Source organism: Arctopsyche grandis, chromosome 4 (assembly GCF_051622035.1).
Source record: "Arctopsyche grandis isolate Sample6627 chromosome 4, ASM5162203v2, whole genome shotgun sequence".
In the NCBI taxonomy this organism is placed as follows: Eukaryota; Metazoa; Arthropoda; class Insecta; order Trichoptera; family Hydropsychidae; genus Arctopsyche; species Arctopsyche grandis.
The window spans coordinates 1,149,836-1,165,830 of NC_135358.1; the positions used below are offsets into that span (position 1 = coordinate 1,149,836).

Below are 15,995 nucleotides of genomic sequence, written 5' to 3' on the forward strand. Positions count from 1 at the left end.
CTACCGATCTTCTGAGCACGTAATCCGAAGACTTTTGAGTTTTAATTTTGATGTAATTTTTCAGGGCTTGCCAAGTGTGCACTCCCAACGCTACCAATGTCGTATGGAGTCACTGCCAGTGCGTGTTGGCCGATGGTGTCGAAAGAGGTATCTTGAGTGCCAATCGTATGTTGCCAGGACCCAGTATACAAGTTTGCGAAAACGACAAGGTGGTAATCGATGTTGAAAATCATATGGAAGGTATGGAAGTCACCATTCACTGGCATGGAATCTGGCAACGAGGCTCTCAATACTACGACGGTGTGCCATTCGTCACTCAGTGCCCAATTCAGCAAGGAAACACTTTCAGGTACCATTCTAAAATAGACTGAGACGATTTGATTGTTCTTCTCGATTTGGAATCTATGAAAGTAGGTTACCACCCATTAGGAACCAAAAAAATAATAATAGATAGTTTTGGGTCTAAGAGAGTGCGATTTATATAGAACGGCAATTTACATATGTAGTTATTGATTTTAAGTGAGAATGACAAGAAAACTCACAGGGTAGTAAATTATAATTGGAGCACTTTTAAAACTATATCTGAATTTTCAGGTAGAATTATTTTCGAATCTGTCTTTAGTTGAAAACGTGTCAACAGTTTTTCGGCAATCTAAGTGCTTCCTAATAACTTTGTTATATAAACATCTGACCCGAGCTTCAATAAATGTACTATTTTCCTTTTTTTTTATTTGAACCCTTCTTTATTTAACTCCAATAGTAATTTTATGTAACTCTATATATACATATGTATATAGCACCACCTATCGTCCTACCCACACATTATTTGTCCCTTCTATTATAGAAGGCTACCCATTTCAGATCTTTCCTTTGACATTTTCCATTATGCGAAATGGTAGAAACAAGTCTCCAAAAGTTTTTTATATGCTTTCCAACCATATTAACAAATTTTCTTCTTTCAGATACCAATGGACTGGCAATGCTGGTACCCACTTCTGGCACGCTCACACCGGTCTCCAGAAATTGGACGGCCTACTCGGCAGCATCGTCGTCAGACAACCACCATCCAAAGATCCCAACAGTCACTTGTACGACTTTGACTTGACCACCCACGTCATGATCCTGAGCGATTGGCTCCATGAAGACGCAGCTGAAAGGTACCCAGGACGTTTGGCAGTCAACACCGGCCAAGATCCCGACAACGTCCTCATCAACGGCAAAGGACAGTTCAGAGATCCCAATACAGGATTCGTAACCAATACCCCATTAGAAATATTCACAATCACTCCAGGAAGGAGGTACAGGTTCAGAATGATCAACGCTTTCGCATCAGTGTGCCCAGCTCAGATCACCTTCGAGGGTCACGGTCTTACCGTGATTGCCACAGATGGAGAGCCAGTGAGACCGGTGAATGTCAACACGATAATTTCGTTCTCTGGTAAGCAGTGATGGATACTTGGTTGATTAATTTGTAAAAGCTTTCCACTTTCTCGCTCATTAAACCACCCGTGGGAATGTGTCTCCTGCTTAGGTGAAATTCCGACAAAGGAAGTACTTAATACATGTACTGCTAAGTGCAATGCTTCGTACCTTCAATTGAAGAAAATAATATATTGTATGAGAATCATTGATTGTTGGTTCTATACCTTCCTGCAAAACCTACGCAAACTATTGAGCAACGTGTGATTCCATCGTTGTATTTATATGTACTTAAGTAGTGTTGCATAGTTAACTTAATATAATATACAACTCATGGGTGGGCCGATAATTGTAGACGTTTAAATAAATTATCTCTCGTTGGAAACGAGAAGTTATAATTTGAAATTGTGGAGAAAGTGTTCACGAAATTATACTGCCTATATTGATTTTGTAACCCAAAATGCTGGAATCATTTTTAATGTCTCTAACTTTGATTCACTACTGCATATACATATGTAATTATACAAGAGAAGGTCCTAGTTTTCTCCAGCTCTCTTAAAGTGCCGAGCTTTTTTTTTATTCGAAATTGTCTACTTATCCCAGCACCTTCTAGTTTGTCTTACGAGAGTTTTAGTAGTAATGTTTAGGAAAACTTTCCCGGACACTACATAAACGTACTCATTTCGTAATAAATCTGCTAATTTGTTTTGTATATATGTTGTATGTTCTATTAATCGTGATAATTATCATTTCTACCGTCTATTTTGCTGCTTGGGTATGCTGGAGTGATTTATTTTCGAAATTACTTTGTACAATTTATCGCTTGTAGACTCGAGCAACACACTAGTAGGTAGTAGTTAGCAGATTTATTACAGTCAATACCTTTTTGCAAACACTTTTTTCTTTCTATTAACAATCAAGCTGTAGATGAATCTCAATACTAATCCATCTCCTTTCATTTTCCTGGTCATGGTATGATTCCGTCCAGTACAGTATAATTTTAATTTTAAAATCCTTACTTTTCACCAGGTGAAAGATACGACTTTGTAATCGAAGCCAACCAACCTGCTGGAGCTTATTGGATTCAGGTAAGAGGACTCGGCGAATGTGGAATCAAGAGGACACAGCAGTTGGGCATCTTGAGATACGCCAGAGGACCATATCAACCGTCCTCTCAAGTGCCAACTTATGACAGCGGTCTTCCTCAAGGAGTGGTAAGACGAAAAGCAAAAAGAAAAATAATTAAAAACATATTCAAGCATGCTACACATACATATTATGATTTTGACCTAGATAAATATTTGCATGCGAATCTGTCACGCCGTTATAATCAACGGTTACACGTGTTTGTGCAATTCATTGCTTCCTCAATAAAATCGTTACACTACATAATATCCTAAACGATCAAAAGTTTCTCCATTCAATCGAACCATCATTGAAAATATCCTAGCATGACTGTTACTATTCCAAATATACACTCCAACCATCCACTTATTATGTGAAAATATAAAATAATGTGTACGTGTAGTTTGTGTAGTTAAAATTGGACGTATTTAAAAAGCACATAGTTAACTGTAACTGTACAAAAACGATTTTGAACAATTGTAAATTTATCTATAGTTTGAATTGACTTTTTTTGTATATAAAAATGTATTGTTTTCACTGTAAAAAATAATTACCAAAACAAAAAAAATGTATGCATGAACGACTTAACAATGTATATAACTGTTTCGTACGAACTTACATACAAAATTTCGGTAGTTGTCAAACTTTTTTCCGACCGACTGACGAGCGAACCGTAAGTACGGACTATCGAACGGTGGCATGTCGAATTACCGTTTTTCTGAATCATGTTGTATTGAAAACCAATCAGGTGATGAATCCTTTGGATGCAAGGTGTAATATTGACAGGGACGATGCCATTTGCGTCAGTCAATTGAAGAATGCCAGGGATATCGATCCAGCTGTGCTCCAGGAAAGGCCCGATGTGAAGATTTTCCTTCCGTTCAGATTCTTCGTATATCGTCCTGAGATGCTTTTCCAACCTAACACCTACAATAGATTCTTGGGTATGTATAATATTTCCAACCAACTGGACTTATTTAGAAATTGCTTCTATTAAATCAAATATTTAAAAGTCAACATTCGGCAATCTTTTCATTTAAAATTCAGGAAGAAAATTACATCATATGCAAAAATATTTTCGATACACTTACTTAACATCAATCAGAGCAGAAATTATTATAAATATGATTTACATACATATTCAACGTGTGAAACTTTTATTTTCGACGTGTCTTTTTATACAGTATTTCTCAATTTAAAAAAAATAGGTCTATTCCTCATTCCAGTCAATTCTACAGCCAAAAATACATGCTTGTTGACTACTGGAATTTATAATTAAAAATAAAAATCTGTGTCGTTACTGAGAACCTTTTGCACATTTGATAGTAATTGGCTAGTTATTTTCAAAAATAATAAAAACTAGAACATAACAAGCATGCCGACTAGTTAACAATTTTTTTCCGGTTTAATAAATCATGTTTTATTAATTTTAAGCTCGATGAATTAGTCGAGTTAAAAATTATACAATTTCTCCATATAAATTCCAAAATAGACAGTTTTAGTCCGCGAACCATAAATTAAGAAGCCACTCATATGTATCTATGTACGTGCATTTATTAAAATAGAAAGTGTTTTTCAAACATTTTTTTTACGCATAACATCCCCACAAATACTTTAATCTATAACGCGACATTAATTTGTGATTTTAGTGGCACCACAAGGAGACCACGTGATCAGTTTAATCGACGAAATTTCTTATTTGGCTGCCCCTGCCCCACTTTTGACCCAATACGACGAAATCAACCCAGAACAATTCTGCAATGGCGATAACAGACCGGCAGATTGCGGACCAAACTGCATGTGCACTCACAAAGTCGACATTCCTCTAAATGCGATCGTAGAAATCGTACTCGTAGACGAAGGTAAATCATTTCTAACAAGTATACAGGTATAGTACATCTGAACAAAATCGAAAGTTTGAAAAAACTTGAATTTGTACGAGAAATGGTATAATGAATCTCTTGGCGGCTTCATAACCGATATCTCTTCAAATATATGAATGTTTAAAAGACCACATTATCAACTACTCCTTTTTAACCACTTAATCGCCACGCGTTTGTAGAAACGCGTATTTCCAATTTAAAAAAAAACGTATACAACAAGGGTAATTGGATTATTAGTCACATCACGGTCGCCCAAAAGACAATTTTTGCCATGAAAATCGCGAATACGGAATATTTGACATTCGAGTTCTCTTTAGTATGATAGTTATCGTTAGTATGATGGACTTTTCGGCTGCCAGATGTTCCGTTATAGAGATTTTAGTGACTTTTGGGCGAGCGCTTTGTGACCAATAATCACCGAACCACACCAATTCACGAAGAAAGCTCGAACAAACTAGTTATAATCACAACAAATCAACCGATTATCGCTAAAACGTATTAGCAATAAATGAAACACGTCTGTTTCGTCTACAATGACACATCTCGTAAAGAATCTGCGTCACACGAAATTACATTATTCTATTCGAAAAACAAATAAAAAAAAAGAAACTAATCGTTATTATTCACATTTTTAAAAAATTAGTAACAATTCATCATCATTTATAAATAAATAATTGATAATTTTTTTCTAATAAAATCTATTATTTTAGTATATGTATATGCTTAGTGCCAACCCTTGACACTACCTCTTGAATATATCACAAACTAACGATAAATATTGACCTTTTTCAATTTCATTAGTATCACAGGATATTTTTAGATGTCGCTGTGAAGAAACCAAAATTAATTTCGAGCCATAGCCTTAAATACGAAGGAGCGCGCACCGGTGCGCTTGTGGCGATCCTCTACGGCAGAGCATTGTAATTTCTGGATATTCGCGGCACACATTGTTTACGACTCGTACAGTTCGTCAGATACGTACATACATATGTACTTCATCGGCAGTCGCTAGTTATTCCGTATATGCATAGGGACATCGGTTTTCTCCCTCACATGCGATCTCACTCGCACGCATTAGGCCGAAGTGCTGTTCGGGGAACACATATTACCGCGGTGCACAGGTTACGATGCTCTTCTCACGGGCGCGCGCCGATGCGCCTATGGCGATGAAGTGGTTAAATGATTTTATGAACTAAAAAAAATGCGCCGCAAGTGAAAATCTTTTGCAAATTACATATAATATCGCAGATGATTCTTTATCGAGTCACTCGTAACGCGATCCACTGTCATTTCAAATACCATACAATATCGCAGTACTTGTAAAGCGCTAGATACTGATTACGTAACCGCCAAATGCTTTATACATCCACTATTTGTACACACATATTAAATCAGATTCGTTTTTTTTACATTTTTTATACGTTTTAGTTCAAATTGCCAATCTTTCGCATCCGTTCCATCTGCATGGATACGCCTTCAACGTGATCGGTATCGGCCGATCGCCGGACAAGAACGTCAAGAAGATTAATTTGAAGCACGCGTTGGACTTGGACAGACGTGGTCTGCTCCATCGTCACCTGAAGCAAGGAGATCATCCACCAGCTAAAGACACAGTCGCCGTCCCCAACAACGGCTATGTGATCCTCCGTTTCCGCGCCGACAATCCTGGATTCTGGCTCCTCCACTGTCACTTCCTGTTCCACATAGTCATCGGAATGGACTTGATCCTCCAAGTCGGCACACACGCCGATTTACCACCCATACCACCCGGTTTCCCAACTTGTGGAGACCATCTACCACCTATACCCATCAATTAATTATTTAATAAAGTATTACAGTGAAACAACAGTGTGAAACATAAGAGTGAACTCGAATGCATATTATTTTATATATTTTCATGAACTCTTTCAGCGACGAATCGTCCATTGTATTTCATTTTTTTTTTTGTCTTTTCTTACCCTGGCACACTTTCTCTGTCTATATCACATTTCGGTAATGCTAACTAAAAATTAAGCTTTTAATACTCTTCATTATTTATTGAAAAATTAAAATCCGTCGATTTTAATTTTTTTATTAAAATTAATCACGACGGATTTTATATTTATTTATTTTTATTAAGAGCTTAGTGAAAGTTTTATGTTAGTATAAAGTTTAGTATTTGTAAATAGAATAACTCTTTTTTAAATACATATTTCCATATACAGTAAATACAATGGATAAAAAATTTTGACAAAAATTTCACAAAAAAAAATTTAATCTTGCCGATTACTTCTTGAATTAGTCTGAATTAATAATTTAAGTTGATATTGAAAATAATACTCATTTTATGTTTTTTTTTTTTTTATTTATTTACTCGGCTGCCATTTTAAAGCGCCATGTTTTGACAAAACACTACAAAACAATTCCCGGTGCTTAGACGTTTCAATTGAATTTACATCGTAATTATTTTTTTTTTATATTAAACGAAAACGCGAGAGTTGTACGTTCGTACGTAAGTCATTAATTTGTTGTAAATATTTTATCTAATACCTTTTGAGGGCTTGGTGGTGTCCCGACGATCGGGTGAGTATTTTGTGTACATAAGCGTTGAGATATAAAATGCCTGAAAACTTCAATGCCCTTATTTGTAATTTAATTTCTAAGGCATTTTGACGTTTTTATTTACATACTTATTTGTTATTTAAGATAATTTTTTATACTCAAATATTTTTTTCTGAAAAAAAATCATGTTACACATTTGTATATACCAGAATCAACGCAAAACGCTTTTATAGATTCATTTTTAAAAAATTCCAATTATATTTAGCCATTGATACGATACATATGATTACTTTTACCATAATTATTACTCGTGGTCATGAGATGTAGATACCTAGTCAACTGACACATCGAGAAACCCTTACCATTTTTATTAGTGATCTGTAATTATATTTTTTTTCTGTATGTGATTTTTATACCATTACCATCTTTTTTGTAATAAATAAAATATTTAATTAATATACCTTCATATTTTCCCACATCTGAAATATTTAACAAATGAACATAAAGTACTTAATTATTTGACTATCAAATTTTTACACAACTCATTTTTAAATATATTATTATAGAAATATTTCACTTGATTTGAATGCACTGACTATTTAAATTTATATACATATATTTGGCACATTGTAAATTATTCTTATTTTATTGAATGATGCATGAAGATTATTAGCACACATAAAATAATATTTAATTTCACCGTAGCATTTCAGAAGAAAATTATTCAGTAAGTAATGAATAGTAAGTGTACATTTATTTTCACATTGTAAATTATATTTTTATATAGAATTTTGTAGAAATTTAAAAAAATGTAAAAATGTAAATAATTAGCAATCATTTTATAAAATAACTAATTTTATTTTTTTACAAAATTTGCAGCTATTTTAAAATACAATATTTTACATTAAAGGTACTGAATCCGTTGGATGCCATTTGCAATGTAAAACGTCCAGATGCAGTGTGCGTTAGCAATTTGAAAAGCGCTGGACACATTGATCCAGGCATATTCCAGGATAGGCCTGATGTAAAAATTTTCCTACCGTTCAGATTCTTCTTCTACAAGCCGGCAGATCTTTTCACTCCAAACACTTACAACAGATATTTAGGTATGTCACCTAAACTATTTAATATTTAGTTTAAATATATATATTTTTAATCATTGTTTTGTTGTAGTTGCTCCCGGCGGTGACCATGTGATAAGTTTGATCGACGAAATCTCATATAAATCTCCACCAGCACCACCTCTATCACAAATTGACGATATCCCACCAGAACAGTTCTGCAATGGTGATAATAGACCACCCGATTGTGGACCAAACTGCATGTGCACACATACTATTGACATTCCACTCAACGCTATCGTAGAAGTAGTCTTAGTTGATGAAGGTGAGTCTTCATTTATCTCATTTTGGAATGTGACATGTTAACTTTTGAAAATGATTAAAATATGTTGTATTTTTCAGTTCAACAACCGAATCTGTCACATCCTTTCCATCTCCATGGACAGGCTTACAATGTAATCGGTATGGGACGGTCACCAGATAAAAACGTAAAGAAGATTAATTTGAAGCATGCTCTAGATTTAGACAGGAGAGGTCTCCTTCACCGACAATTCAACCAGCCTCCATTCAAAGACACAATCGCCGTGCCAAATAATGGCTATGTTGTCTTCAGATTTAGAGCCGATAACCCCGGTATGTAATCATACTTATCCTCTTAAGCACTAACATAATCAATCTACATACATATTAATCTTATTTTAATTACAGGTTATTGGTTATTCCATTGTCATTTCATCTTCCATATAGTGATTGGAATGAATTTAGTACTACACGTAGGAACTCATAACGACTTACCACCGGTGCCGCACAATTTCCCGAAATGTGGAGATCATTTGCCGCCGATTCAACTACACTGACAATAGTCATAAATATATGTATATTATGTACATATATATATAATTAATTCACCTATTCATTGCCTAGCCAAATTTTATGTATAATCAAAAACCAAAATGTTTGCAAAAAAATATATTTATATGTCGATGTGCAATAAGATAGCATACATCTAAGTGACTATTATGTATGTAATAAATAGTGTAAAAGTTTGTATGTTGAAACAAATATTAATTATAAAAAGTAATTGCAGTTTAGATGAGAGTGCATTTCCAAATGCATTTTCAAGTCAATAGTAAAGTGTCTTAAATTATTTCTATCGTATTAAATTGAAAAAAATGTTTTTTTTTTTTTTAATTAATTATGGCGTCGAATCAAGTTGTGAAATGAATATACTTATTATATTATAATATATGTATGCAAAGTTTTAGCGGGAGCCATAAATACCTATTGTTAAATAACTTGTGATCTTTAAGTCTATTTTTAGTTAAGTTGATGCAATGTATTTATATTATTGCGTGCAAAACATGTGAAATGTTATTTGAGTCATTGATGCAAATCAAATTACATGTCTGCCATTACAAACAAAGATTTTTATAATATATTTGAATTGTTTCACTTATGAATGACTTCCCATCCCTTGTCCATCAAATTTAACTCAGAACGAAACCAAACACAAAGACTTTATTAATATGAAGCCAAATAAACAAAACAATATCAAACTTATATTTCAAATCACAACAAAAGTCTATTAATACATAATATTTTGGGCTAAAATTATTGTATGATGAATTGAAATTCAGATAATCATGTTTTTTTGACCATGGAAGTATTTCTATTATATAAGGTAGTGGCTATTTGCAGGTACTGTGTCTGTATAAAGCATCTATACTGTATAAAGTATCATTACTGACATTTCATATGTAACAACTCCAAATGGCCAATACATGCCAGATATTGACTATGGAACCACTAAGCTGGCACCACTACATATATTCAGAACGCTTGGAGAAATATTATATATTAATGGGTAAGAACTATATCAACTTCTTTAGCCAGCAGTTTGGCTTAATGGTAGCGTATATATTTAGCACCACTGCGATCGATGGTTCGACTCGTCAAACTGCTGGTTAGATTTGGGGGTTTTGTGACTCCAAATCGATCGTTTCTCTATCAGAGTTTGCCAATTTTATCTGATCATTGTTGTAACGGTTCCTGAAAATTGGTAATAGATCATTTCCTGTTGTCACAAAAATCTGTGTGTATAATTTTTAGAAATTATATACAGAAATCTGAAATCTATAGATGTCTCTATAATTTCGTGTTTATTATGTGTATAAAAATTTTGCACAAAATTTAAAAATAATCCATAGATGTCTCTATGATTATTATTTCTGTACTTGATTAATTATTGTATTCTATGTTCATTGTACGTACTGCATACGTTGACTGACCATTCTCGTACACTCGTCGCATTGGAGCGATCTGTAATGACGAGTTTACATCGATTGTAATAAAAATAAAAATAAACTGGGACTCCAATACAATTAGATAAAAACATTAGCACAAAGCAGAATCACCTCAAAGGAATCTGTTGAAAGTACAAGAGACTTAAACCCAATAATCTTATAACTTTTCTTATGGGTTTATCAAACTTTTGAAATTATATTTATTGTATTAACCAGCAGAATAGACTAGTGGTTAGCATATAATGCTTTGAACAGAGTGGTCACGGGTTCAAATCCCACTGGTTTCTGCTGGCCAGACCTTGGATTTGGGACTCCAGGTCGATCGCTTCCTATAGAGTTTGCCAATTTATCTGATTTTCATTGAAACGGTTCCAACAAATTGGCAACCTTATCCATTTTCTTGCAAACCTCGAGTTTTCACCAATCTCGAATTTCGCTGAATTGTTAAAAATGCTCAAAATTTTCAAATTTGACCATAGATGTCTCTGTGTATATTAATTGATACGTATTTATAAACTTTGTATAATACTAATAATATTTGCATCAAATGTATGTTTCTGGCCGGGAAGCATGGCGCATTGGAGTTACCTATGGTTAGGCTTTCCTGGTATGAATTAAAAAGACTAAATATGAAGAGAGTAAATCAATTTAATTAGCCATAAGTAACGTACAAATTTTGCTTTAAGCATTCATTTTTGATCCGGTCAAAAAAAAAATTTCTTTATTTATCAGAAGTCATGTGCGATGTAATTATATATTTGCATCCACCGTTAGATGGAAGTAGACGTGTTTGATGGCAATTAGATTGATGATGAGAGGCTCCAAACATTTTCAATGCGTTTAAAATCAGGCCAAGGTAAAACGGATATTATTTTAGAATAATAAGAGATTTGTGGTGGAATGAGCTTAATCACATAGAGCGACATCCTTAATACATATGATGCATCATATGCCGCTCCAAATCATACTTGGCTACAAAACATCCTTAAAATGATATTTCATGTGTTTTTTCAACCATTCATTCGTTAAGAAATACATCGAACAGATTTCGCACTTGGGTTGCGTCACCCCAGAATGAATTAATGAATCTTTTTTACAAATCCCTCTTTTTAAATGTTGCTTTAGGCTGTCTTTCCCTATGAAACGCTTCAAACACGTCCCACATTTGTGAGATTCATCTATAATGTGCCGTTTCATGTGTTGTTTCAAATGATAGTGTTTTATATAGCACTTCGAACAGACCTCGCATCTGTGCGTCCTCTCTTCAGAGTGATTTTTCATGTGTTTTTCCTTGGCATGATTTTTTAAATGTCGCCTTAAGTCGTGTTTCCTTGTGAAACTCTTCAAACACGTCTCACATTTGTGATATTTATCTATATGATTTTTCATGTGAATCTTCAAATAAGTGTTTGATTTGAAACATTTTAGACATATCTTACATTTGTACAGCTTTTCTCCAGTGTGGATGCTCATGTGCTGTTTCAAATCACTTTTCTTCACGAAGCACTTAGAGCAGACCTCACAGTTGTGAGACTTTTCTCCGGTATGCTGCTTCGTGTGTTGTTTCAAGTGCCAATTCATAAAGAAAGATTCCGAACAAGTCTCAAATTTATACGGTTTTTCTCCATTGTGATGTCTCATGTGAAATTTGAAGTCCCGATTTGTCTTGAAACGCTTTGAGCAAATCTCACATTTGAACAGCGTCTCCCCAGTGTGACTCCTGATGTGATCTTTTAAATGTTGGTTTGATATGAAGTACTTTAAGCAGATGAAGCATTTGTATTTGTTTTCTTCGGTGTGATGTTCAAAAGTATGCCGGTTTAAAGACAGGTCTGAAGGGAAATAGTCTGAACAGCTTTCGCATTTGTGCAGTGTTTCGCAATTTCTATCAGAATTTTCAGAAATTATATCATCAGTATTTGAACCTATGTCTTTGTGTTTACCTAATTCCAAGTCACTTTCGTTTGCATTATATGGTTGTGAATCATAATCGTATCCAAGGATTAAATCGTCCAATAAAACTTCTTCCTGTTTAATATCCAAACATTCACCCAATCTCTGCCTTGCTATTTCGTCATTTTGCATACACAATGTTTTGAAATTATTGAAAAGTTTTAAGTTCGATTCACACGATAAGCATATTACGTCTGTTAACTTGCCATTTTTATCCACCTGTAATATATTACTAACTTTATTTGGTGACTAAATGATTTTGTCATGGAATTTTTAAAATTCCTCACCTGGAGCTGACAGCAATTCCGGATGCATTCTGCAATTGAATCCGTCCCATTATTATGTATATAAATGGATGACGAAGCCTGTATTGAGAGCAAACAAAGTCGACATTCCCTCTCCATTCTAAAATGTCAAATGTCAATTCTCATGGCTACCAACGTCACATATTACAGTACAACTGCCATCATTGTGATAATTTGACACAATTTCTGATTTTCAGTAACCCTCAGATATTGACACCTACAACCAAGCTAAAAATAAAAAGCCTGTGATATAAATGCTGTGCCTTGATGGTTTAGGGGCGAAAAGAATTAAAAGAAAAGCCCGCCACACACGGGCGATAAACCGCTGCCATATATCGCCCGTGTGTAGGGAGCTTAATATGGCAGGCGGGAAGGAACCAAGGAAGTGAAGAAGTTGCCACCAACATATTCAAATCGATCCCATCTTAGCCTGGCTTTACACAGGCAGGATGGTTTAGACCGGTAACGTGACTGCGCCAGTTAGGATTCATCCGGCCCGTCTGAAACGTTGCATACCCACCCATACAACACAGCACCTAGTACTAGCCGGCGCAGGCACGGTGCTGATCAAATCCATCCTGCCCGTGTAAAGGTCTGTTCATACCTATCCAGCACGACCCGAATCCTGCAAGTACGGACAGTATTCTTTAGTACATTCTATATGGACGCGCGTCAAGGGGTCAATGCGCATGCGCGAATGGAGTATTAATACGTCCATATAATGTACCAAAGAATACTATCCGCACTTACAGGACACCTGCAGGATACGAGTCGTGCTGGATAGGTATGAACAGACCTTAAAGGGGGGCTTACAGAATGGTGACCCAAACTCGACCATGTCATAGGGCCTCTACAGTGGTATTCGTTAGGATATTGTTCAAGTTCAAGTTAACAATTACTATATTTTTATTTATGATTGATTGTGATTTGAGTGGAATTTTGATTTACTCTCTTCCATTTGGGCCTCACAGGGATGTTTTGTATTTGTAATTGGTTCTTATTTATTGGAACTGGCTGTAGGTGCAAGACATTTCTTATGTTATATTTTATTATTTGATATTTTGATGTTATCTGCTATTGTTTTTTTTATGATTTATGATAAATAAATGTATTTTTATCTGTGTATATACATATGTATGTTATATATTTATTTTTCTTTTTATAAGAATTCCCTTCTTTGTTTTTTATAATTTGTAATTATTATTATTCGCTATTTTATAGCTTATTATTTTTTATGATTATGTTAAATGTGTTGTTATTATTATTAGTTGTTTGTGTATATATGTTTTGTTTTTATCATGCCTAATTTCTATTGTTATGATTTTGTTTCTTTTCTGTTATATTTGTGACTATTGTGGCGCATTAGGAATTCCTGTAATACTATAATGGTCCAAACTTTAAATGAATAAATAAATTTCATTTCAGTGGTATATATATAACTAGTGTTGTACCAGATAAAATATCATCGTATGTGTGTTGGCATATTAAGTTATTAAATAAAAATAAATAAAAGTAATTTATCGATCCTGTGTTGGATCCGCATGCTGTCGAATTTTTTTCAAATGCCTTTTTAATATATTTAATTTAATATTTATATTTAATTGTTTAATATGAAAAAAAAACTACTTACCTACCACATATAAACAATATAAAACACCGATAGAAAAATAAATAAATTTTCAATAGATGGCGGTAAACGCTCAAAGACTTAGCGCCATCTATTTGTCTAGAGGAAACATTTGTAGCAAACAGTATGTATAGAAGTTTTTTACATTTTGTTGTTCTATTCGTACGTTTTGTTGACAGTGGTTTAGCTATGATGTACATATTTGTAATTGGCCAGGAAGGCGCATTGGGATTTACCTGTAAGGCCTTCCTGGTATATATGTAAAAATAAAATATTTTAAAATATGTACATATGTATGTAGAATCGAAACGACTATTTTATGTAGTACGGCGAGCGTTATCTTACACAGACACAGACAGATAGAATATCGATATTATATATATACATATGATGATGATGGGAAAACTTCAAATCTCAATTCCTTATGTTCGAATAAAGCTCTGTTCATACATATCCAGCACGACCCGTATCCTGCAGGTGTCCTGCAAGTGCGGATAGTATTCTTTGGTACATTATATGGACGTATTCATACTCCATTCGCGCATGCGAATTGACGCATTCATGCGCGTCCATACAGAATGTACTAAAGAATACTGTCCGTACTTGCAGGATTCGGGTCGTGCTGGATAGGTATGAACAGACCTTAACTCATACACACTCGTAACACTTCTTTTATGCCATTTCAAAGTTGGAACACAAATGGCGTAAGATATAACTTGTAAAAATTGTTATTTCAACCAAAATTATCCCTCGGCCATTGTGTAAACAAACACCTACATACATATAATCGTTTAATTTCACCCACAGTAGGTGAAATAAAAATTAAAGCCGTTTTTTATACTAAAATCATTAGCTACTTGAATTTAGAAGTTCAAAAATGAGAACCTTGTAAGATTACTAAGTATCTATCGTGTCTTCGATAGTACATATGTACTGTGGCAGCCCCGAATTACTGGCCGTAAAACCATCGGTTGGCCAGTGCTTCTCCGGTAAACAATTACTTCCTTCCCGGCTGTCGAAATAAATAGTTGTGTATTACCCAGTAGTCTTACTCGCCCTACTCCCATAGTAACTTTAATTGGTAGCCATATAAATGTATATTAATTTAAAGTCAATTGGCATTAAAACAATAATTTTTTATCTGTTTATTATTTTTGTGCTGATATATTTTATTTACTTTTGGTTGAGCATGTGAAATTAAACTAGATAAAAAAATGGTTACCATAATTTAATTTATTATATAATATAATTTATATCTATTATTACAGATTACTAGGTATTACACACATTCACAAAATACAAAAAATAAATAGATAACACTAATATACAAATATTTACTTGGTATGAATGTACATAAATAGTATGTAATGTAACTATACTTATATTCTAATGAATTAAAAAATATACTTATAAAATATATAATTCTAATTAAGAATATCTAGGATGAATAATTTTAACAATTATAGTAATTCTATTCTATTTTACTCTGAAAAAAAACTAAATCAGTAAACTTGAGGGACACTTACATATGTACATTACAAACATGCGGAATATTTAATAAAAATATTAATAGTCCAATTTGAACTATTTTTCACTCTTGATTAATCAGTCAAAATTTAAAACTTTTCAATTACAAAATATTGAGCACAATTCTCGTAAAAAAATTTCTATTATTAATTATTTTTTATTTTATGTAATCGTGCAATCAAAATACACATTCATCAATATTTTCTAATGTGTAAAATACTTTTGAGCGTTTCTTTGGTATGTAACAACAA

At 33.8% G+C, this 15,995-nt stretch overlaps 2 protein-coding genes across 6 annotated transcripts in view; one reads left to right on the top strand and one right to left on the bottom strand.

Annotated features, from left to right (window-relative positions):
• Positions 1 to 7,427, top strand: part of stw (laccase) — a 43,264-nt gene extending 35,837 nt beyond the window's left edge. Inside the window, exons 3-8 of the mRNA XM_077428517.1 lie at positions 65 to 349; positions 963 to 1,438; positions 2,449 to 2,633; positions 3,293 to 3,488; positions 4,194 to 4,406; positions 5,856 to 7,427. Of these exons, the coding sequence (XP_077284643.1) occupies positions 65 to 349; positions 963 to 1,438; positions 2,449 to 2,633; positions 3,293 to 3,488; positions 4,194 to 4,406; positions 5,856 to 6,244 (1,744 nt within the window). The 3' untranslated portion in view covers positions 6,245 to 7,427. The remainder of the gene's footprint in view (positions 1 to 64; positions 350 to 962; positions 1,439 to 2,448; positions 2,634 to 3,292; positions 3,489 to 4,193; positions 4,407 to 5,855) is intronic.
• A 1,561-nt stretch (positions 7,428 to 8,988) lies between these two features.
• Positions 8,989 to 12,729, bottom strand: LOC143910187 (uncharacterized). 5 transcript variants are annotated; one of them, XR_013260468.1, is made up of 3 exons: positions 12,573 to 12,729; positions 10,301 to 12,504; positions 8,989 to 10,078 (listed from the first exon to the last, which is right to left on the bottom strand). XR_013260468.1 is itself a non-coding variant. In XM_077428556.1 (2 exons), the coding sequence occupies exons 1-2, from the start codon at positions 12,687 to 12,689 to the stop codon at positions 11,305 to 11,307; spliced, it is 1,299 nt and encodes a 432-aa protein (XP_077284682.1). In that variant the 5' UTR covers positions 12,690 to 12,729; the 3' UTR covers positions 8,995 to 11,304. The 5 variants fall into 5 exon arrangements, 3 of the variants coding, with proteins under 3 accessions (XP_077284682.1, XP_077284681.1, XP_077284683.1); XR_013260467.1 differs by having other exon boundaries at positions 9,529 to 10,399; positions 10,444 to 12,504; XM_077428556.1 differs by having other exon boundaries at positions 8,995 to 12,486.
• Between the last annotated feature and the right edge of the window lie 3,266 nt (positions 12,730 to 15,995).